This window comes from Leishmania infantum, chromosome 6 (assembly GCF_000002875.2).
Source record: "Leishmania infantum JPCM5 genome chromosome 6".
NCBI lineage: Eukaryota > Euglenozoa > Kinetoplastea > Trypanosomatida > Trypanosomatidae > Leishmania > Leishmania infantum.
The window spans coordinates 404,212-427,472 of NC_009277.2; the positions used below are offsets into that span (position 1 = coordinate 404,212).

Sequence of the window (23,261 nt, forward strand, 5' to 3'; positions counted from 1 at the left end):
ACACACGCATGCACGTGTACGCGTTCCACTGACTCGGCGACTTCTCTGCGCTATGCCGCCGCACTGCCCCCCACCCCCCTCCCCAGCACTCTACTCAAGCAAGAGTGCTCGACAGCGGCCGCGGTGTGTGGGGGATCGCTCATACGCAGCCGCACTCACCGGTGCACGCGCAAGCCGCCCGGTGCTCCTGCACACTCCGATCCTTTCTCTGCGCGCTTCTCCTATCGCGGGCCCAGAATTGTTCTCGCCCACCCCCATCCCCTTTACGCGCTGATGGCAGCAAGCTTTACCTCCTCGACCGGCAGCAGCGCCGTGGGGCCGGCGGCCGCGTCGCGGCTCTTCACGCCGATTCGCATTGGCCGGCACATACAGCTGCCGAACCGCTTCTACATGCAGCCCATCTACCTCAACATGGAGAGTGAGCTCAAGTGCTACGGCGACGAGCACATGGCCGCGATGGCCGCCTTCTTTGGCGAGCGGGCGCACTACGGCGCGAAGCTGATCGTGGTCGGCGGCCTCGGCACGTCGAGGCTCGGCCGGTGGAAGAAAGATGCACTGATGCTTGGCACCTTCGACGCCGCCAAGGCGCTTTCGCGCGTCACACAGGCGGTGCACAGCGAGGGCGGTTACGTACTCGCCCAAGCCTTCCACGCGGGCCGCGCCGCCCGAAAGCGTCATTTTGTGTCCGCCACGTCGACGCCGTCGCCGGTGCAGCCGATCCGCAACACGCACCCGTACAGGGTACCTGGCTGTATGGTGGACTACGTGGTGTCCGAGTACGAGCGGTTTGCACGGCTAGCCGAGGAGGCCGGGTTCGACGGGGTCGAGATCCCTGTCAGCGAGGGCAGCCTCCTGCATAACTTCCTGTCCTCCGCCGTGAACACGCGGCAGGACGCCTTTGGCGGGTCGCTGGAGCGCCGGCTCGAGATCACAGTGCGCGTGCTCGAAACCATCAAGAACTCCCTAGCGAACCCCGACCACTTTCTCGTGGCGTTGCGGTTATGTCTGCACGACCTGAAGGTCGGCGGCACGCCGATGACCGAGACGCTACGGGTAGCCGAAGTGCTCGCCAAGAGCGGCCGCATCGACCTCTTGAACACGAGCGTCGGCATGCACGACTCGCCCGTTCAGACGCTGTCAGCCTACGTGCCGCATGGCACGTTTGCGCGGTCCTGCCAGCTGCTGAAGGAGCGGCTGACGGAGGTCTGTGCAGCGGATGTGCCGGTCGTTGCGTCGCACCGGCTGCACACCATCGAGCTCTCCGAGAAGCTGCTCGAAAAGGGTGTGTGCGACATGGTCGGCGTCGCGCGGCCGCTGCTCGCGGACCCGCAGTACATCACCAACGCAGCGGCGGGCCGCAGCGAGGATAGCATCCCGTGCATCGGCTGCAACCACTGCGTCAACCGGCTGTACAAGCACCAGCGCATCACGTGTGCGTTGAACCCCATCTCGGGCTACGAGCTCCAGCGAGGATGGAGGCCGGCCACGTACCGCAAGTCTGTCGCCGTTGTCGGGGCAGGCGCGGCGGGCGTGACGTGCGCGCTGACGCTGTGGCGCCGCGGCCACGACGTCACACTCTTTGAGAAGGAAAGCGTCATTGGTGGCCAGCTGAACCTCGCGAAGCGCGTGCCTGGCAAGGAAAACTACCAGGCCATGCTGGAGTACTGGACGCGGCAGCTGCGGCAGTCCTCCATCAACGTCCGCCTCAACACTGAGTTCACCCGCGAGGAGGTAGCTCGCAACCACCAGTTCTTTCACGCTGTCGTCATGGCGCACGGCTCCGTGCCGCGCCGCATCTCGTCCCACGTCATCGCCGGCGCGTCCGAGTGCCCGCTCATCGTGCCCTTCTCGCGCATCCTCGACGGCAGCGTCACGGCAGGTCGCCGCGTCGTCATCGTCGGCAACGGCGCCATCTCGCACGACGTTGCCTCCTTCCTGCTGCACGACCCCCGCGTCTCGCGCGAGGTCTCGCTGTACCTGGACGAGTGGGGCGTCAACCTCGAGGACGGCAGCCTGCTGGGCAGCCCGGAGCCACGGATGCCGCGCAACAACCGCGTGGTCACCATCTTCAACAAGGCGGACAAGGACGCGGACCTTTCCCGAGGCTGGGGCTGGGCGCAGAAACTTTGGATCAAGCAGCACGCGAGCACCGTGGTGTCGCACGGCATGCTCGAGAACTTCGACGCCGACGGCGTGCACATCTCCACGTTGCCACCGGACAGCCGCAAGTTCTTCGTGCCGTGCGACACCATCGTCTGGTGCATTGGCATGCTGCCGAACATCACCTACGGCACATGGATCTACGAGTGGATGAAGGACGGCGCGAAGGTGCGAGGTGAGATGATGGGCGACTTTAGCATCTACACAGCCGGCTCTTGCCGTGACAGCTACACCGGCGACGGACACGGCGAAGAAGATCTACTCCAGTGCGTCCACGAAGGGTACGAGATCGGCTACAAGATATGAGGCTGACATCTCGATGGTCGCGCGGCGGCGGTGGCCTGTGCCTGGTGAAGGATCCACACAGCTTTCCAGCGCTTCGCGTTGCTCGCTGGTTGCTAGCCTACCCTGCAGCGCTTGCCTGCTTGCGTGTGGGGACGGGTTGTGGGGCCTCCGGAACGGATGACACGCGGCAAAGAGAGGGCAGATGGCATGTGACCGCACTGCTGCGGACGCCATCTGGTGTCCAATCCATGCACACGCGGGCAAGGCAAACCGACGGAAAGCGCTGCTTGGCAGCGGGGCGAGTCGCAGGAGCGGCAGTGAGCGGCGCAATGAGCTATGCTGGTGTGTGTGTGTGTGTGAAAAGGCGGAGAGGGCGGGCCGATGTGTCTGAGATCGAGTGGCTTGGGCGTCGCCTGGTGCTCGATCCTCAATCTCGCGGCCCCCTTCGCCTCCGCTTCCGCACGTGCATGCACGTGCGATGACGAGGGCTCAGAGCATTGGGAGAAAGCGATGTACAACCGCAGGTGAGGTGTCGCGATGAGGCAACGTTGGCCATGTGGCAACGTGCGGGTGAGTCTCGATCAATCCTCTCATCAACGAACTCGAACACGCGGTCGTACGGATGTGGAACACCAGCAGCGATGTGGCTGCATCAACACCTCTCACCACTACCCCTTCACTTGTGCGCATCGCCGCCTTGTACTCTTCACCGTTTCGGGGCCTCGGTAGGCGTCCGAGATATGCGCTCATGCTCACGGGCATTTTACATCCGTCCCTCTTCCTCTCTCTTGCGCCTGTGCGCGTGCGGCGGGGAGCGCAACACCACCACTCATCTTCTTTACCCGCTCACCCGCACACCTGTGCGCGCGCGCACACACACACACACACAACCGTTGAAGGGAGGAGCTACGAACACGACAGCAGGTGCTACGCCACAGTGCGGATTCTCGCCTCGCCTCTCCCCTCAACCAGCAGCTGGCCCCACACTCACTCACTCACTCAGCAGCCCTCCTTCCGCATTTGTGAGAAGACGCACGGCACACTCACACACCTGACTCCTCGGCCCCCCCTCCCCCTCCAGGACACACACACAGCACGTGTATTGGCAACACGCGTGGCGTATTTCTGTGCGCATCGCAAGCACCCAGTACGGACAAGCTCTTGACTTCCTCCCTCACTATTATTATTATTACTGTCGTTGTTTATATCGACCCCCTCTCCCTCCTCCTCCCCTCTTCTCCCCTCCGCGCCGTTGCCTTTTCGCTTTCTGCACATTCTTTCATCGGAGTTGTTCGACGCTTCGTCGGGCAGCATATCTCATCCGCATCGCCGTCCGCCTCTCCATCGTTATCAAAATCGTTGTTGTCCTTCGCGTGTGGGCGCGCGCATCCGTGCGCATTCGCCTCTCGCTGTCTGTCGCTCCCCGTGTGTGTGCGTGCGCGCGTGCGTGCCCTCCCTCCCAACACACGCACGCGCGCACGCCCTTAGCCGCTGCAGGCATCATCAGCTGTGCACCCATCGCGCTGCGATACGTGCGATATGTCGCTCTTCCCTCAAGGCCCCTCATCGCCGCCGGCGAAATGTCCGCAGGAGTGCGTTGCCTCCTCATGTGTGTCGCTTCCCATAACACCACCGTGTATCGCCCGCCGCGTACTGCCTCTCTTCCCGCCACCGGGATGCCACATGTACGACGCCTACCGCAACTGCTTCCAGTACCGGCCAGATGTGCGACGGAAGCTTGTCGAGGCGGTGCAGCGGGAGAGGCACCTGCGGCACCAGGCTGCCCTACACGCAGGAGACGCCGCCACTTTGAGTGCTGCGGTGTTGCGCAAGGAAGCAGTGACGATGGATAGCACATCGTGCTGCTGTGCTCTGGATGCAGCGCAGCTATTCGCCACCCCAGAGGACATGCCGACCCCGCCTCTGCCGCTCTCTCGCTGCGAGCTGCACGAGGTCCTCCTGGCGCTGTCGCCGCGCTGGCAGAGCTACCCGTGGCGACTGTGCTTCGACACCGCCAGTGACGGATTCAGCCTCTCCAGCCTCTACCGCCGCATGGAGGCGGTGGATGCGAAGCAGTCGCAGGTGAAAACCGTCGCCTTCGGGCTGTTCTTTGTGCACTCTGGCGAGGACGCCGCGCTCTCGAACGCGCAGGCCGCGAGCCCGGCGGACAGCCTCTCGGCCTCTTCGATGAACGTCTCGTACGCGGTGTCGCCACCGGCTGCCGGCGCATCTCATTCATTTCTCGAGGCGCACCGCTCGAGCTCCCGGCGGTACGGCGCCGCCCACGGCGCGCTGCAGCACAGTGTGCTCGGCTGCTTCACCCCTGAGGTGCCGTGCCTCGGTCGCCATGCCGCTAACATATACTTTGGCTCCCCCGACACATTTGTCTTCCGGCTGGATCAGCTGAGCTGCGCGCCGTCGCGTGGGGCGTGGATGGCGACAGATGTGGAAAAGAAGCAGAAGCCGCAAGGGGCGCAACAGCAGGAGCAGCAGCAGCATGGCAAGGCTGCCGAGCCTCATACCTGTGCCCCGGCAACCTCCACAACAGCAGCCGGTGCAGCACCAGCGTACGGTTACGCGAGGCTTGTCCTCGCCGATGATGACATTGCGGGAGTACCGGTACCGATGCCAAGCCGGATGACCATTGAGCACTCCGTGGGCTCGAAGCACACCGTCGACAAGTCGATGGCGCACTCGTCACCACTCCTGCGACCAAGCGAGGTGCCGCCGCTGCTGAATCTGTCGCCTCTACGGGCAACCGTCGTTTTATCCAGCAACGCGGCCGCCATGTCCGGCGTCCGCGGCGCACCTGACATCGTTGTGCCGTCCCCGCGGGGTAGGCGGCATCGACTGCTGCGCCCTGTGCACCCGGCTCGAGTGGTGCCGCAGGCGCCGCTGTTGGAGAAGTTCACCTGGTGCGGCAACACGCATAATAGAAAGTTCATCGTCTGCAACCCCCACTTCTTCGCCATTGGAGGCGGCCAAAGCGGGGCGGCCCTATACGTCGACGAGGCGCTGCAGTACGGCACGAGCAGCACTTGGTGCGAGACGTTCAGCGCGCCGTGTCTCTTCGGCCCGCGCATGGGCAGCGCCGACGTATCACCCGTATCGTCGTTGATGCAGTCGTACATATCTGGAAAAGACAGTCCCCGTGGCGGCCCTGCGCGCCAGGCCAGCGGCTTGCCACACGTCGAGTTCGCCATCAGCCGCGTCGTGTGGTTCAGCATCACAGAGGACAAGCGTAATCTGCGCATAATGAGCGTCGCCGACGCATCTTTACCCTCTGCTGAGGCGCACCGCTGTGGCTGTGGGCGTTACAGCTGCGCTAGCGGCAGTCACACCACCACTCTCGACACGATGTCAACAGGGAAATCAACAACGCCATCGCCGCCACCCGCCTCCACGTTTCTTCACCGGTGCGACTTACTGCCGTTCGCGGCGCCAATCTAGAGACAGGCGCACGCGCTTTACAAGCCGCAAGGGGTGAGGTGGGCGAGGTCGGCGAGGTGGGGTGGGGAGGGGCAGGGCGCCGGTCTGCAGATCTCTCTCCAACGCGGTGTGTGCATGCGCGCGGCAGGCATCCGTTACCCGCATGAGGGCATCCGTTCCTGCATTCTTCTCCGGTCACGATGGAGGCTGCACATCACCGCTGCTTCTATCACTCCTCTGCTCGTGTGTGTGTGTGCGTGCTTGCGTGTGTGCCTGTGCTCCTTTCCGCGAACTAGGCTGTAGCGCACGAGGACCGTAGCGTAGGGGTGCGCACTCAGAGCGATAACACGTCCTGTAGGTACTTCAGCGCGCCGTCTACCCGTCTTGTGCACTCCGCTCTCGTGTTCTGCATGTGCAACGCACACACCCCACTGCCCCTCTGTCCTGCCCTGCCGCGGATGATACCGCCGTGCCTTGACCCTCCTCCTCCACCCCTGAGCAGACCCGTGCTGCCTCCACGCCTCTGCACAACTCCTCTTTCTTTTTCTCTCGCGCGCGGTGCGTGTGGCTGCGTGGCAGCGCGGTGATGCTCCGTTCAAAGTGCTCCTCGCGCCCGCCTAAAAAGTTTTCCTGCGTCTCGTCCAGACCCCCTCCCCACCTTTCTCCTCCCTTCGTTGTGTCGCCATACGTACGGCTGCCTGCAGATACGCGTCCACACGTGTATACACCCCGTCTCGTCTACCATTTCTCTCTCTGCGAGTGTGTGCACACCGCCTCGGATCAGCCGCACCTGCCGCTGTCGCATGCACACACACACAGACTCCCATAGAAATCGTAGCTTGCCTCTGTTCATTGCCGTGCGCACGCGCTCCTTTTGGATTTGATTGCCTTCCGTGCCTTTCACGCAGCGCTTGTTCCTCGCAGCACATCACTGCGCGCCGTCCCCATCCCCTTCCATCCCCGCCCCGCCCGCTGCATCATCGTTAACGCTTCGCAGCTCGCAGCCCTTTCAGCAGCGCCTCCCGTTCATCTGGGAGCCTGTGCGCGTGCACCCAGTCGTCGGGTGCTGTCCCTCTCTCGGTGGTCACCGTCGTCGTCTCCCCTTCCCCTCCCTGATGTGCGGCATCTTGGGCTACGCCAACAGCAACGTGCCGCGCACGGTGGAGCAGATCTTAGACATTCTGCTCTGCTGCATTCAGAAGGTGGAGTACCGCGGCTACGACAGCGCAGGCCTCGCCATCGACGCAAACATCGGCAGCGGCAAGGAGGACGGCACCGCCGCCAGTGCGCCGACGCCGCGTCCTTGTGTGGTGCGCAGCGTCGGCAACATCAACCAGCTTCGCGAGAAGGTGTTCAGCGAGGCGGTCGCCGCTACGCTGCCACCGATGGACGCCACGACGAGCCACCACGTCGGCATTGTGCACACACGGTGGGCCACGCACGGTGGTGTGTGCGAGCGCAACTGCCACCCACAGCAGAGCAACAACGGCGAGTTCACCATTGTGCATAACGGCATCGTCACGAACTACTCCGCGCTGAAGGAGCTTCTCAAGGGGGAGGGGTACGTCTTCTACTCCGATACCGACACGGAGGTCATTAGCGTCCTCTCCGAGTACCTCTACACGCGCAAGGGCGTCCACAATTTCGCCGACCTGCTGCTGGAGCTGTCAAACATGGTGGAGGGCAGTTACGCGTTGCTTGTCAAGAGCGTCTACTTTCCTGGTCAGGTGGCGGCGAGCCGCCAGGGGTCGCCGCTGATGGTCGGCATCCGGCATACAGACAATCGCGGCTCCGTGATGAAGCTGCAGACGTACGACTTCACCGACCCATCGGGGCCCCTCGAGGTCTTCTTCTCCTCCGACCCGAACGCGTTCGCTGAGTACACGCGCGATGTTGTGTACCTCGAGGACAACGACATTGTTCACTACTGCGACGGCGCACTGCGCTTCTACAACGCAGCGGAGCGCCAGAGGTCAATCATCAAGCGCGAGGTGCAGCACCTGGAGACGAAGCTGGAGAGCCTGTCCAAGGGCAACTACGCGCACTTCATGCTAAAGGAGATCTACGATCAGGCAGAGTCCGTCATCAGCTCCATGCACGGCCGCATCGACTTCAGCAGCGGGACAGTGCAGCTCGGCGGCTTCACCCAGCAGAGCATTCGCGCCATTCTCACCAGTCGCCGCATCCTCTTCATCGCGTGCGGCTCCTCGCTCAACAGCTGCATCGCTGTGCGGCCGCTCTTCGAGGAGCTCGTGCCGCTGCCGATCTCCGTCGAGAATGCCTCCGACTTCATTGACCGCAGACCACAGATGCAGCGGAACGACACGTGCTTCTTCATCTCGCAGTCCGGCGAGACGGCTGACACGCTCATGGCGCTGAAGCTGTGTAGCGAGGCTGGCGCGATGTGCATCGGCATCACGAACGTCGTTGAATCCAGCATCAGCCGGCTGACGCACTGCGGCATCCATCTGAAGGCTGGCGTCGAGGTCGGTGTGGCGTCAACAAAGGCATACACGTCACAGGTGATCGTGATGACGCTGGTGGCGCTGTTGCTCAGCAGCGACTCGGTGTGGCTGCAGGAGCGCCGCAACGAGATCTTGCGCGGTCTGTCCGAGGTGTCAGCAAAGATCGCCGAGGTGCTTAGGATCACACACGACCCCGTGAAGGCGCTGGCGGCGCGGCTGAAGGAGAGCCACTCTGTTATTGTACTCGGCCGCGGCTACGACCTGGCTACCGCGATGGAGGCTGCGCTGAAGGTGAAGGAGCTGAGCTACGTTCACGCGGAAGGCATCCACAGCGGCGAGCTCAAGCATGGGCCGCTCGCGCTGATTGATGAGACGGTGCCGGTGCTGGCGATGTGCACCAATGACAAGCACTTCGGCTTGAGCAAGGCAGCGGTGCAGCAGGTGAACGCTCGCAACGGCGCCGTCGTCGTTTTCGCGACTGGGGTAGACGCTGAGCTAAAGGCGGCCGCGAGCGAGATCGTCCTCGTTCCAAAGACGGTGGACTGTCTTCAGTGTGTCATTAACGTTATTCCGTTTCAGTTGCTGGCCTACTACATGGCGCTGCTGCGCGGCAATAACGTGGACTGCCCGCGCAACCTGGCCAAGAGCGTCACCGTGCAGTAGTACCGCATGTATGCTCGCACGCGCGTGTGTGCGTGTGGGTGTGCCGAGTACTGAGGCTGAGAGGATACGGCGTGAGGCTGTCGCTCGCGCTGCTTTCCGTGTATTGTGGCACACTGCATGTGGGCGCGTGTGTGTGTCTCCGTGCGCATTGCCACATCTCCTCTTCCGCCCCACTCCCGCCCCTCCCTCTGTGACACCGGCAGCTCCTTCGCGGCTGTCGGCTCTGTTTCAAGTGCCGTCCTTTTCGTCTTGTGCTGACGCTGATGTGCATCATTTCTTGGCCACCCTTTCTCTCTTCCGTCCTCCCATACGCGCTTGTCTGTGCGCTTGCCGCGGGCTGTTCCGTGCCCCTACCCCCTCCTCTCATCCTTCCCCTCTCTTCTTTCTCGCCCCCGCCAACGACAACAACACCCCCATCCCCATCCCCACACTCACCTCCCAAGAGGAGTGTGCGATGCGTTGTGCGGGCGCATGTGATGAGGCGGATGGGCCGATACGCGTACGCGTGTTTTCGAGTGAAACCAAAGACGCGAGCGAAGGAAGAGTGAGAGCCGCGAGCGGTACGCGTGCGCGTGAAGGGGAAGGGCAGCGCGCGTGGCGTGGAAGGCCCCGTGGCTGGCTGCCCGTCTGCTCGTCGTCCTCATCTTCTGCGCGTGCGGGTGTCTCTGCCGCCTACTCTCTTTGCTTCGCTTCTCCGCTCCTGCGATGTCTCTCCTTTTTAGTGTGTGTGCGTGTGTGCGTTGTGTCGGCTGTGTCGGCCACCACCACCACCACCACCACTCTCCCCCCCATCTCCCTCTCCGTTGCCTGCGCCCCTCACTTGAGCGATGTTTTCTCAGCGGAGGGGGGAGGGAGGGGCGACTCTTCGCGTGCGCGTACGAGTCGAGCGCGCGACGAAACCAAGCTAACAAAGAAGACCAGGGGTGGCATCCACCTCCTCCACCGAGCAGACGCGGATGTCGGCACCCACCGACGCGCAAACGCAAACGCAAGAGGTCCGCACACGTCATGCCAATGTAGTTGCCTCTGTGCATGCGGCCTGGCCACCGCTCTCTGTTCCATGAAGGGCTGCTGTAGCTCCTCGCAGCACCCTCTTCCCCTCCCTCCCGGCCTCCGTGTCTTGTGTTGCCGTCCAACCGAATCCTTTTCCTCTCCTCTGTCTGCCCACCGCACACCACTGCATTGCGCAGAACGTTATCAGCCCGCGCCACCCCCACCCGCCCCTCTGCGCCTTCGCAGCGCCGTGCCCCGCTCGCTTTCAGTCTTCCTCCTCCTCTAGGCAAGAACGATCGAGGGGGGGGCTGAGGAGAGAACAGCACAAGACGCGCATCCGACCTCAGCCTTTGCATGCGCCGGGGAGTGAGGCGTCGACACATCCGGCAGCCGCACCCGCCCCAATCGCTAGCGCGGCCATGAAGCTCTTCGGCAGCTCCCTCTTCGACTCGGACAAGACGTACCGGCCGAAGAAGAAGCACAAGGAGGGAACGGAGCGGTACCGCCTGCACAACTTTGCACGCTCGCTCGTCAAGTCTGGCGACCTGCGGCAGGCGGTGCAGCTGCCCCCTGGCGTCGACATCAACAACTGGCTTTCGGTGCACACCGTTGATTTTTACAACATCACCAACGTCATATACGGCTCGCTGACGGACTACTGCAGCGACATGAGCTGCCCCGTGATGTCCTCCGGGCCGCGGTACGAGTACCTGTGGCGCAACCCACCCGAGTACCCCAAGGCGACGCGGGTGTCGGCGCCACAGTACCTCGACCTACTCATGAAGTGGATCGAGCGGCAGATTAACGACGAGCGCATTTTCCCGTCGGAGGACTACAACCCGTACCCAGCCGACTTCAAGAGCTACGTAAAGAACATATTCCGCCGCATGTTCCGCGTCTACGCACACATATACTACTCGCACTTCACGAAGATCGCGGAGCTTCAGGAGGAGGCGCACATGAACACCGCTTTCAAGCATTTTATGTACTTCGCGTGGGAGTTCGACCTCATCCCACGTGAGGAGCTGACGCCGCTGCAGGAGTTGCTGAAGAACCTCATGGGCGACTACGCGAAGGAGCGGCTAGAGTGAGCATCGAACTTCGAACGCATATTGGGGACAATTAGAACCTTCCTGGCCTCCACCCTTCCCCTCTCGCTCGCTCACGGTAGGGGGGGGCTGACCTCTTATCGAGTGCACGACGTGCAGAGAGGTGGCGGTGGCCGTCTCCGGTTTCGGTGCTGGCATGTCATGCCGTACCCGTATTCTCTCGCCTCCTCTGCACTCGTTCGGCTCTGTCTCTCTGGCAGCCGCGGCGAGCGGGGAGAGAGCGAGGATGGTGGTGGTGGGCGGCGAGCGCAGCAAGACTTCGTGGCGCGTGCGTCTGCGCCTGTCGTTGAAAACCGTGCCGGCAGACTGGCATGCACGTTTTCTCTCACGTCTTCCTACCCAAGTCGTCTTTGTTCCGCTTCGCCAACGCCTCCGCTTATGCAGACACCGGACCTGTGGCCGACGCTTGCCACTCACCCTCTCTGATTCTCCCGTCGTATGTAGGCCTTCTGATAAAGCGTGCGCCGCCACGTTTTCGTGCCTTTGCCTGCATCCGCAGCACACGCACACACACGGCCGCGCTGCCCGGCCACCGTCCATCGTCATCAGTGGCAATTTTAAAAGGTGTGAGCCGGCAGATAGGGAATCGAAAAAAAAAAAGGACGGCACGTGGGTGGTGATGGTGGTGTTGGGGAGAGGCGAGCACCCGGCACACAAGCACACGCGTATGGTGCCACTCTTTCACGTGGGCAGCATTTTCGTGTCTGTTGGCGCCGACGCGGCCATCGATGCTTTCTCTTCCTGCGCGTGTGCGGCTCTTTGGTGCTTGCTTCATATCCTCGCTAGCGTGCGTTGTCGAGGACGAAGAGAGGGATGGAGGGGGGAGAGAGGGGGGGGCGGACGTCGAGGACGTGCGCGTCGCAGTGTAGCACGACATATGCTTGCGCACCGGCGTTACGGCCAGCCTATGGCGACACTTGCACGCACGGCCCCGCTTCACTGCCGCGGTAATGCAGACGCGATTCGCCTTGTTGTGTGTTTCTCGTAGACATCCGAAAACTTTGATGGCCCCCATTCGCATCCCCACCTCTTCTTGCACAGACCTCACTCGGTGCGCAGCCGCCGGTAAACGTCCGCTCCTGTCTCACCCCCCCCCTCCCCCCAACCCCAACCCCAACCCCGACCCCGACCCCATTCTTTCTCATGCCCGCCACTCAGCCCTCCACCTCCTCCTCGCCTTTTTTACCGACATCACCGCATCACCTTCGCACACGCCTTCATCACTGCAGCCTTCGCCACCGCGAACGAAGCCTCGCGCTGATCGCGACGCACAATGCAGGGAGCCGACAACGGCGCGCAGCTCCAGATGCTTCTGCGCGTCAACGAATACGTGCAGGAGCAGCGACAGGTGTACATGACACTGTCGTTTGGCGAGCAGCGTCGACGTGGCCCACTCCTGTTAGAGGACTTGCTGACCATGGTGATGCACAACCTCCTTCGGGAGGCAGAGGGCAACGAAGGGGACGACGACGGTGGCGTGCGGCGACCAAGGGCACGTGCGGGGATGGCCAGCGGGGCCCATACCTTGGAGATGCTCATCTCGTCGACGAATTCGTTGCCCTTTGCGCTCCGCGACGTTCCTGCCCTCGCCAACGTGGCGGCGCTGCAGCTTCGACTGACATCCACTGTCATGGCAGCCATCAGCACTCGAGCCATAGTAACGGTTCACGAGCTGGAGGAATGGGTCTGCGCTCAGGAGGGCGTGGAGCACTTCGCCGAGCTCGGGCTCGGTGTCGGCTTGCAGGTGTTGCCGGTTGTGCAGGAATACTTCCAGCTGCGCGCGAACTCCGTCGTGTTCCCGGTGCGGGCTCGGGACGTGATCGCGTTTCTGCTGAACGATACCACGGCGAGGGACATGTTGCTCTATGGCGGCGGCGACACCCGCGACTTGCTATACCGCTTCGCCGCCTTCTACGAGCGTCACGTACTCCGCAACGCCTCGCCGTCTTCCGCCTCTGCAACTGTGCGTGGACAGGGTCGACTGCTGAACGTGCGCCAGCTCGGCATTCACGTACAGGACTACACCGCGCTGCTCGCGGCGCTGACGCAGGAGCTGGCGAGTGCACACCGGCTTGAGCAACAGCAGTACCAGCGGTGGATAGAGAGCTGCGTCACCGCAGAGACAGCCGTCACCCAAACCGCCAGCACTCGCGACTCGGCGGGTGTGGCGGCTGCGAAGGATAGTGCCGCTGGTGAAGATGCACTTGTCAGGGACGCGTCTTTCGAGGTGGCGGCTCGGCGGGAGCGGAACCGGGCACTGTACGAGCGTGTATTACACTCCTTCGACTCCGCCTGCGCGCACGCGGAGCTTGTCGAGGGCATGCGGCGCACCCACGAGAAGGCTCTCTGCGCCAGTCTCGGTAGTGACGCCGACGCCGTGCCGTGCGCGAGGTCTGCCGGCGCTCGCGCCATAAAATTTGCCGTCGCCTTCACAGAGGCGGAGGCGCGCAACTACAGTCTCCCTCTGTCGCTGTGGCGCACAGTGCCTCTGGACGACGAAGCATGCAGCTCACTGGCGGGCGGCAATGGATGGGGAGGAGGGGTTGAGCTGCGCTTTCACGTGGGTGCGTTGACCGCGACGGAGGTGAGCCGGGCAGCACAAGGACCCGCACAAGGCAGCAGCGCGTCGACAACCCTGCGGGCAGCCCCTCTGAACTCTCAGTGGACCACGAATGCCGCGAAGGGTGAGAAACAGACTCCTGGCCAACGCATCTCCAACGACAGTATAAGTGTGGTGCCGCCGCCGCCATCATCGGCGATGCGTCGGCGACGCGGCACTGTTGTCTCCGACAGACCGTCTGCAATCTCCATGGGGACACCTATCGCTGCTGCTGGTGCTGCTGCGGCGACGGAGACGCGGCGGGTGACCTCACCAGACGCTGCGCCTGCTCTCGTCGACGCCACCTCCACAATACCGGCTGTAACGGCAACATCAGCCATTCCACTGCTGTCCTCGCTGCTGGCACCGGCTGGGTCGCTCGGCCTGGCTGTTACGAGCAGCTCCACCACCGCCGATGCACCGCCGAGTGTGTCTCCGCGAAGCGCTGACACTGCTGTCGAGCGCGCGCCAAGCGTGGAGGGCAAGCTATCAGCTGCCGATGTGGTTGGAAGCTCTGTGGAGACGCCCACCGAGCCCAAGACAGCACTGGAGAAGCTTGGCGACCTGCTGATGCAGCACCGACGGTGGAGTGCAGCGAACAAGCGACGAGGCAAACCTGCAAGCGAGCAGCCGATGGTCCTGAGCACAGGCGATACGTGGCTGGACCTTGCCGTGTCGGCGTTTGAGACCTTCGCGGTCGGCGATGTGGTTCCCGTGAAGCTGCTGTACGAAGCGTGGGCGACGTGCGCGGACTGTCGAGGACCGGCCCAGCCACCACCGTTGCCGCACTCGGCCAGGGCACACGGTGCCACGTCAGGCCGCTTTACACATCGTCGCTGCATACCTCTCTTCCACCCCTTCGTCACCTCGCTCGGCCTCAGTAACGCCGCGCCGCTCAGCCCGCTCGCGTTGCTGCGGCGGCAGCTTGGAGCAGGTGACACCAGCGGCGCGCCGCCGGCCACTGCCTCAGCCCCCGGTGCAGAGGGTGGCGCGGCCGACGAGAGAAAGGAAATCGTGTACATGGCGACGCCGGTGGAGGTGTGCTGGCTGTCATGGTGGGGCCCAGCGCTGTCTGACGAGCGCGCCTCACGCGAAGCGGCGATCCTCACCTGCGCCTGCTTAGAGCGTCATTACCCCTCATATCTGCAAGGCGTCTTTTGCGGCCAGCTCCGTGTGCGCGCAAGGCCCACCGTCGCGGCGTGGTGCACGGCAGCCGCCGCGTTCGCGCGTCGGCTGTGCCCGCTTTCCGCGTTGACGCCGTCGTTCACGGACGCGTACGTGGAGTCGTTTGCTTGCTGCGTGGACGCGGATGTCGCGGCGCGGGTGGCAGAGGTGCAGCAGGAGGGGACGCCGACGCCCGGGTCCGACTCTGTCGAGCTGCCCTTCCTCCAGCGACAGCAACGGACGGCGCAGATGGCCCTACGCAGGGTGCTGGCGAATCTGCAGGAGTCGCTGGCGGGGGCGTCGCCTTGGCGGGCCGGGCTGTTTCCGTGCGACCATGCCTGGCGCTGCGGTCTCGATGGGTTGCTCTACGCAACGCCTCAGTGGTGCGGCTACGGCGGGGTCCTGCTGACGGCGTCGTCGCCGTCTTTGCCGGCGCACACGTCGGTAGCGGCGTACCTTTCTAAAGGCGGCAGTGCCAACGGTGCTGGCGCCGCTCCCCCGCTGCGTGTTCTGTGCTTCAGAGCGCATGAGCCGTCGTGGGCAGTGTGCTCAGTGCTGCACTATCTCGGTATTCGCCCTCTCTCGCAGCTGGCAGAGACGCGTGTGAGCTTCCACACCACCGTCGCCACGGATGTCAGTGGCGTGCTGCATGACAAGATTGCCGCCATTGTGCCGTACGTACAGGCCTTCTGCCGCGCCTCTCTCCCTCTGTGGTACGGTGTCGTGTACGTGCAGATGCGTGAGCGGCTCCGGCGACTGCGAGTGGTGTTGACCGCTTCGGCGTCGCCGGTGCAGACGCTTCGCCTGCACCTGAACGGACACGTGTACGCGCATGTGCGACAGCTTCGGCTGGGGTACGTTGCTGCGCACAACGTCGTCTACGGCGCCGCTGAGGCGGCCTCCGTCCCGATGCTGGCCGAGGTGCTTCTGCCGCTGTTCATGCCGGTTGGTTTGTCGGCAGAGGCCGACGTCCGGCAGCTGCGTGACGTGATCCTCCGCCTCCTTGGTGCCCTGTCCTCGCTGGACAGCTCCGTCGAGTGGCGCGACGGCGCTGACACCTCGCCACAGCAGCAGCAGTGGCGGCGTGAGGAGATCGAGCACGTGCTGCGGCCTGTCGCCGTGCATTATGGCCTAAACCCCTTTACTGGCGTGTTTAGCGAAGCACCTCCGCCCGCCTCTGGCGTGTTGGCCGGCGCGGTGGGCTCCGCACACGAAAGCGATGCTCACGGCGCTCAAGCAGAGGCTCCGTTCACTCTCTCGTCGCGCGCCTTCATACGCTATATGCCGAACTACCCCCCAGGCACCGACGCCATGCGACAACCACGCGGGTCTGAACAAGCCCACACAGCGCATCGAACTGGAGAAACGTCGGGCACGCAGTCGCTGACTCAAGCAAACGTGCAGGAGCTCGTGGCGCATGCGAGGCCTTTCTCGTCACGCACAGCTTCCGTAGCCAGGGCCGGCGGCGGCCTCATGCAGCGGCTCGGCGCGAACGGGCGGCTTTCCGCCACCCTCTCTCTCGGCGGCAGCACAGCGGTGGTGACGTCTACGCCTGCTTGGTCCAACTTCCCCATGGAGCTCGACGTGGACGCCGTCGTAGCCGCAAGCGTCGTGGTCGGGGCTACTGATGGCAGTGGTCGCGGTGGCAACGCGAGTGCAGCAGCACGCGACCATCAGAGAGACGGCGACGATGACAGCAGTTCGACGCTGGGTAGCGATCGTGAGGGAGGCAACAGCGCCGCTGTTGGAGGTGACGAAGAAGAGGAGCAAGATTCCTTCCTCACGTTCCAGTACCATCGCAGGAGCGGCACCGCCTCCAGCGCGCTTCGAGGCAGAGGAGGCGGTGCCGAGTCCCGTAAACGGTTGCGCGCCGGTAATAACCACGCTGCTGGGCAGGTGAGAGGACGACTCCGCGACGACTCTGCCCGGCGTGATGTGCGCGCTGCCGGGATGTGGCTTCGACCGCCTGCTGCGTCTGCCATGACCGGCACGAGTGGCGACACCCCCGACTACGCGATCGCGGCAGAGCGCTACGTCTACGAACTGCTTCGAGAGGAGTACGCCAAGCAAGCGCATCAGGGCGGTGTGCGCGTTATTTGGATGAATGAGAGCTGCGAGGCCGGCTCGCCCTTCGACATCCTCGTCATCAAGCCGCGACGGCTGGGCAGCAGCGGCGGCAGCAGCAGCGGCAGCAGCAGCGGCAATGCTAAGGTGAACCGTAGCAGCTCCGTCGACAACAGCCGCTGGGACGTGGTGCAGTACGTGGAGGTGAAGTCCACCTGCACCACCAATCGAGAAGACTTCGAGATGTCCGTGGCAGAGCTTCTCTTCGCCGCGCGCTTCGGCGCCGCGTACTGCGTCTACCGCGTCTTCGGCGCCTCGACGGACGCGCTGCATCGAATGAGGCATCGCGTCTACACTGACATTTTGCAGCTGTGGCATACGGCGCGGCTGACCATTACCTCCGACATCCGTGTCACGCCGTCGACATGACGACGCGCGATGACACGTCGCTCCGCTCTTCGCTTCACCGCTTTCCTCTCTCGGGCCTTCTCGGACCCCCTCTCCCTTGCACCGCACGCCCGAGCGTGTTTCTTGTCGTGGATAACTCGTATAAACTCGCGCACTGACACATGCGATGATCAGCAACGCCAAGAAAGGAATGCCAAGGCAAGGTACTGCTCTTGCGGTGCAAGCGACGAGCGTACACACACACACGATGCCTCGTTCTCCAGCGAGAGGGAGAGTAGTGAGAAGGCTTTTATCCGCGGCCGCTTCTCCATCCTCTCCTTCAGCGAACCCTCTCCTCCTCACCGTTCTCCGTAGCGCATGATAACTCACTCCTGCAAGTGTCTCGATGTGTGCGCGCGCGTGTGCACACAATACCCGGCGGTGTCCCTGTCTCTTGGCCACCTTCCCATTCTCGTCACTGATCCTCCCCCTCCTCGTCCACCACAGGTCACCGCCTTCCTCTTGTCGTCTGCTTGGTGACAGCAGGCCCACCATCGCGTCCAGACGCACGTGTATATCAGCGCCACCTCTGCTGCACTCCCGCTGTCTCTTTCTTCGCCATTGGGAGGGGGCAGCGCCCTTGGCTCCTCCGCTGGCATACCATCTAGCTCGCTCATCTCCACGAGCGTGTCTCCTCTCTTCCCCTGTTTCTCTCTCCGCGCGCGCCTGAGCCTCTGCGAGCAGTGCGCGTGTGTGCATGCGAGAGAGAGTGAGAGAGGGATCACTTACGCCGCCACGCACCCACATACGCGCACACACATCTCTCTCTATCTCGCTGTCGATCTACGTGTGCGTTCCTCAAACCCCCTTCCTCCTCCCCTTCTCTCCCCCTCCCCCTCCTTCCTCCCGCTCTCCCTCTCTTGGTGTACGTGCGTGTGCGTGCGTATCTCTCTTGAACGCCCTGTCGCATGGTGTGCGTCTCAGCACACACGCACGCACGCAGCGCGCACGGTTTCTTCTTTATCTATCCACTATTAGCGCCCAACACACGAGAGGCGGTCCAGTTCCACAGAACGCTCACGCTTCCGCCGACATACACGAATATGGGGTGCAAGAATTCGTCACACACGATGTCGGGAAGCAGTTCCGTGGCAGGCACCGCTCCTGGCGCCATCGAGGACGCTGGGAGCTCCTCGCCAGTCTTCGGCTCCGGCGTTCATGTCGGTCGCTCCGGTAACGTGGACCTCTCGGGGCGCGACCTAGATGTGCTGGGGCCGCAGATGGTGCACATGATCAATGAAGACGAGCTACATCGCACTGCAACATCGCTAAGACTATCAAACAACAGGCTGTATGCGCTGGCCAAGGAACTGCCACTGCTGTCGAACCTGCGTGAGCTCGATATCGACCACAACCGGTTCCAGCGCTTCCCCGAGGTACTTGTACGGCTGCCGCGTCTGTGGCGCATCAACGCCAGCTTCAACCCCATCGGTAGCGTACGCGGATTCGACGTGTTGCCGCGTCTCCTCTCGCTGCGCTCGCTGACGGTGCGGGATTGCAGCCTGAAGGAGATCCCTATGGCGGTGATCCAGTGCGAAGTTCTGGAGGAACTCGACGTGGGCAACAACCCGGAGATCAAGATCACCGGCGTTGCCTTGCATCGGCTCAAGCGACTGAAGAAGCTTGGTGTGGCGAACTGCAACCTCGGTGGGCGCACCCTTCCCAACGCGATCAAGCGCATGAGACTGACATCGCTCGACATCTCCGGCAACGCCTTCACCTTCACCGACCCGAACTTCTTCGGAAGGAGTATGCCACACTCGCTGATAGAGCTGCACCTCGTCGGCATGAATCTCACGGCACCGCCGGCGGTGGTGGCACTGCTGAAGAAGCTTAACTTCCTCGACCTCGCTGAGAACCCCATTGAGACGCTCGACGTCCTCGCCGGCCGCGTGGTGAAGCGGCTGCATCACGTGGCTAGCAACGGCACGGTGGCCACCGCCGGCACAAACGGCTTCTCCGATGCGCCAGCGGAAGAGGAGGACGACTTCGAGGAAGACGAGACGTCCACCCACGCCTCCGGCGGCGTCGCCAGCGCCGTGACGAGCCGCGTCAGCCTCAGCAAGGCGAGCAGGGAGGGGATCGTATCGCACGTGACGCAGCCGATCCCGCTGAAGCGGCTCTCGCTGCGCGCGTGCAACTTTCGCATGGTGCCCAAATACTTCCACAAGCTGGGCCAACTCGAAGAGCTCGACCTCTCCGAGAACGAAAACCTCGACGACCCGAACATGACACTATTCTCGCTGCAGAGTTTGGTGACGCTGAACATTGTCGGCTGCCCCTTCGCCGAGGACCCGTCGCAGTCGCGGAACGAGTGGTTCGACATTGGCAAGCTCCCCAACCTGCGCAATATTCAGTGGGAAGTGTGGAAGAGCGAGCACAACATGAGCCCCTATCGCACCAAGATCCCGATCGAGCTGTGCGCGCTGCGACTGCGCACGCTGAACGAAGTGCAGCTACGCCGCAACCTCTTCACCGGCGACATTATAGAGACAGTTATCAATCTCTTGTCCGACGGCTACTTCAAGGTGGATCTGTCCGTGGACGAGATGATCCTGCACACCCACGTCGCCGCCGTCAAGGCCTTCACCGAGGGCGAGCGCTTCTTCTTCCCCAAGACGATCACCGAAGTGCCGAACCTTAAGTGCGGCGTCGACCCAGCCTCGCTTGGGCAGGTGCACCTCAAGATCGCTCTCAGCCGCTACATCTTCTTCCTAGCCATACAGGCGGCCAACTACGACGCCGTCATCATCCCGCCACTGGATGTCATGATCATCCACTACGCGCAGCTCACTGTCCACCCGCTCAAGTACCGCACCGACTGCGAGGCCGTGTGTGGGCGCATACTGGACTGCAACTATCGAACCTTCTTCGCGGAGCAGAAGAAGCACCAGGCGGAGGCGAAGAGCGTCGTGGATGCGTCGAGACGCATCTGGAATTTGATGGTGCGCTCCGCCCAGCGCGATCTCGCGTGGCTGCGGTACGACTTCTGGGACAAGCGACTGCGCGCGTCGGCGGCCGATGGCGCCGCCGGAGCTGCGTTCTCCGGTGAGCATACGGCGATCCCGAAGACGTTGCCGCTGCTGGTCGGCAAGACGACTGCCGAGGTGACGCAGGACTGGCAGTCTATGATGTCCATCGACTCGGCGCACGACTTGGCCGGTGTGCTGGACCAGGCCATCACGTCGCACTTCTCTGAGAAGGGCGTAGAGGATTTCGGTGCGTCCATTCAGCAGTTTTATGAGATAAACCGCTGCTTCCTGTGCCACGAGGATTCTCTGTGGAAGGCAGACCTCGACTGGAACCGGTATGTGAAGTTTCTGACCCTCTACGCCTACCGGTGCGCCGTGCTCGAGGGCGATACAGCCTACGTCGTGGAGCCGGTCGCGGACGAGGAAGGCAACCTTGTCGCGCCAGATCGCACCACCTCGATGCTGGGTAAGCACTACGACTCCATGAACAACCGCAGCTTCGACGACGCGGGCAAGTACCTGCCGAAGCCACAAGATGGGGGGCAGAAAGGCCCCCCCAACATCGTGTCAGAGAACCAGGCCGAGTCTAGCGGTGTCCCGCAAACCCGCACCGCCAGCGGCTTCGCTCGTCGGTCCTTGTCTACGCTGCAGAAGGCCAGCAAGTCGAACAAGCGGCTGACGATGGTGCGCCAGCTCGAGGGCAACCCCGTGCCCACGATCGGTATCATCTTTATGCTCCACGCCCACCGCACCTCACACCTGAAGTACTATCAGTCCATGTCGTTGTTTGCCATCGAAAACGTTGATGTGGTGTGGGGCGCCGCGGGTTACGGCATCTTGAAGCAGATGCAGGGCGCATGGATGGCCTTGTATGACGAGGCGTACGTCAGCGAAAACAAGGAGATGCTGTTCAGCTACCTCGTGCAGAACGGCGTGCTGATGCCGACCTCCGACCCGTGCGATGCCGCGAACACAGTGGCAGGGGACGGCTCTGCGACGGCGAAGAAGTCGGGCGGCACATCGAAGCAGAAGCATCGGTACGCCTACGTGTCGGACGTGGCGCCGCACAGGTCGTGCATCAAGGCGCGCCCACGCAACGCGGACAACTTCGGCCGCCGGGTGACATTCTGCAGCGCTGACACGGAGTTTGGCGTCTTCTAGTCGGGGGGAGGGGGGCCGGAGAGAAGCGAGCGTGTCAGTGCACGGGTGAGCGTGCGTGAGTGCCGCCCTTCACATCACCATCATCATGTTCGTGGCCTCCTCCCACCCGCCTCTCCCCGTCTCTCTCCCTTGCTCTCTCTTGCTGTGTCTGTGCCTGTGCCCTTGTTAGCTCTTGCCGACATTGTTTCTACTTCGCTATTCTCTCTTGGTGGTGATGGTGTTGGTAGTGGTGGTGGTGGGGGTGCATCCGGCTGGCCGTCCTCCCCGCGCACTGCTCGACCGCCATCAACACAGCCATGTGTGCTCCGACGTCTTTCTCACCCTCCATTTCTCTGCCCTTCTCTCTAGGCGTGTGCGCACGCGACGACGAAGAACGTTGTCCGGCTCCTCCTCTTCTTCGGGGCTGCCTAGCAGGCGGCAGGGACCTCCTCGCTTCCCTTCGCTTCCTTGACGGACCGCTTGATGGCGACTACTCCCCTAAAAACGAGTACCTGTCTGTGCCGCACACGTGCGGGCGTGCACCCTTCTCTTCTCCCTTCTCGTCGGTTTCGTATATATACTCTCCCTTTTTCCATCTGTGACTGTGTGTGTGTGTCGTTGTCGTTTTCGTTGTCGTTGTCGCTGCGAAGCAGCTCATGCATCATGCATCGTCACCTTCTTCCCCCTTCCACCTCCTCCTCTACTGATGCGTGAGTGGGCATGGCGCGTTTCTGGTGGACTCGGTGACGGTTGTCGCGAAAGTCAGCATGGACGTTGCCATGCCCCGTGGACTCTCTCCCCAGTCCTCTCTTCTCCTCGCAGGCCCATTCCTTCGTGCCTCGCGCCTCGCCCCTGCCATCGCGCGCTCTTACCATTGTGACGCCTGCCTGTGAAACGGCTTTCCTGTGTGGTGACTGTGTTGCGTGCGTGCTTGTGCACATCACGTCTTCTTGCGTGCCTGCCAGAGAGGGTACGGCCAGTGCCGTCGGGAAGACACGTGGGGAAGAAGTGGTGGTGGTGGGGGGAACGGCTGACAGCGAACACGACAGACATACAGAGGACACGTCTGTGAGCGGCTGGGCAGGAATCAAGCCAGTCGGAGAGGAAGCGGATCAGCAAGGAGAGGAGAGGAGAGGTGGTGGCGGTGGCGGCGGTCCTTGGGCAGGGGACGGCGCGTGGTGGATCACACAGAGCAAGGAAAGATTGATGGGCGGATGATCTATAGCTGCACGCGCCTCCTCGTGATGCTCGCGTGTGAGCCATGGCGCGCCTGTGCGCAGTCCCGAAGAGGAGAGGAGCGAGACAGCGGCGACGCGTTGCAGTAAGCGATAATCGTAGCGTGTGCGTGCGTCTATCGGTGTACGAGTTGACGGAACTCTCTTGGTCGCATGATGGGCTGATGTGAACATCGTAACAGACGCTGCGTGGAATGGGTGAGCTTCCGCGTGTGCGTGCGTGCGTGTGTCGCTTTACCGAGCGGCGTACAGTTGGAAAGGAAAAGATCGCGATGGCTGGCGCGCAAGCATCCAGCAGACCGTGGGAAACGCGAGAGAGGGAGGGGGAGGGCCGAAGTGGCGGGGGTGCGCTCGCTTCTCCACCACACGCCACCCCGCGTGCCGTCACCTCCCTCCTCCTCCGTCCCCCCCTCTCTTCGCCGCGCTCCCTCACACCTTTTGTCTGTCTCTATCGAACTCCTTATCACCTCAGCCCCGACAGCAACAGCCGCAAGGTGGAGCACTTGCACCGCAGTTCTGCAAGGCCGCCTCCACGA

The 23,261-nt window shown here is 62.9% G+C and overlaps 6 protein-coding genes across 6 annotated transcripts; all 6 read left to right on the forward strand.

Annotated features, from left to right (window-relative positions):
* Positions 1-273: 273 nt before the first annotated feature.
* On the forward strand, positions 274-2,466 carry LINJ_06_0960 (2,4-dienoyl-coa reductase-like protein; the record flags this gene model as incomplete). The annotated part of the gene is made up of 1 exon (XM_001463139.1): positions 274-2,466. One exon carries the CDS (start codon positions 274-276, stop codon positions 2,464-2,466), a length of 2,193 nt encoding a protein of 730 aa, XP_001463176.1.
* Positions 2,467-4,128: 1,662 nt separating this feature from the next.
* Positions 4,129-5,895, forward strand: LINJ_06_0970 (conserved hypothetical protein; the record flags this gene model as incomplete). The annotated part of the gene is made up of 1 exon (XM_001463140.1): positions 4,129-5,895. The coding sequence occupies one exon, from the start codon at positions 4,129-4,131 to the stop codon at positions 5,893-5,895; it is 1,767 nt and encodes a 588-aa protein (XP_001463177.1).
* Positions 5,896-6,989: 1,094 nt separating this feature from the next.
* On the forward strand, positions 6,990-9,002 carry LINJ_06_0980 (putative glucosamine-fructose-6-phosphate aminotransferase; the record flags this gene model as incomplete). The annotated part of the gene is made up of 1 exon (XM_001463141.1): positions 6,990-9,002. The coding sequence occupies one exon, from the start codon at positions 6,990-6,992 to the stop codon at positions 9,000-9,002; it is 2,013 nt and encodes a 670-aa protein (XP_001463178.1).
* Positions 9,003-10,414: 1,412 nt separating this feature from the next.
* MOB1 (putative cell cycle associated protein MOB1) lies at positions 10,415-11,086 on the forward strand (the record flags this gene model as incomplete). The annotated part of the gene is made up of 1 exon (XM_001463142.1): positions 10,415-11,086. The coding sequence occupies one exon, from the start codon at positions 10,415-10,417 to the stop codon at positions 11,084-11,086; it is 672 nt and encodes a 223-aa protein (XP_001463179.1).
* Positions 11,087-12,377: 1,291 nt separating this feature from the next.
* LINJ_06_1000 (conserved hypothetical protein) lies at positions 12,378-17,360 on the forward strand (the record flags this gene model as incomplete). Its single annotated transcript, XM_001463143.2, has 1 exon — positions 12,378-17,360. One exon carries the CDS (start codon positions 12,378-12,380, stop codon positions 17,358-17,360), a length of 4,983 nt encoding a protein of 1,660 aa, XP_001463180.2.
* Positions 17,361-18,421: 1,061 nt separating this feature from the next.
* On the forward strand, positions 18,422-21,511 carry LINJ_06_1010 (conserved hypothetical protein; the record flags this gene model as incomplete). The annotated part of the gene is made up of 1 exon (XM_003392173.1): positions 18,422-21,511. The coding sequence occupies one exon, from the start codon at positions 18,422-18,424 to the stop codon at positions 21,509-21,511; it is 3,090 nt and encodes a 1,029-aa protein (XP_003392221.1).
* Between the last annotated feature and the right edge of the window lie 1,750 nt (positions 21,512-23,261).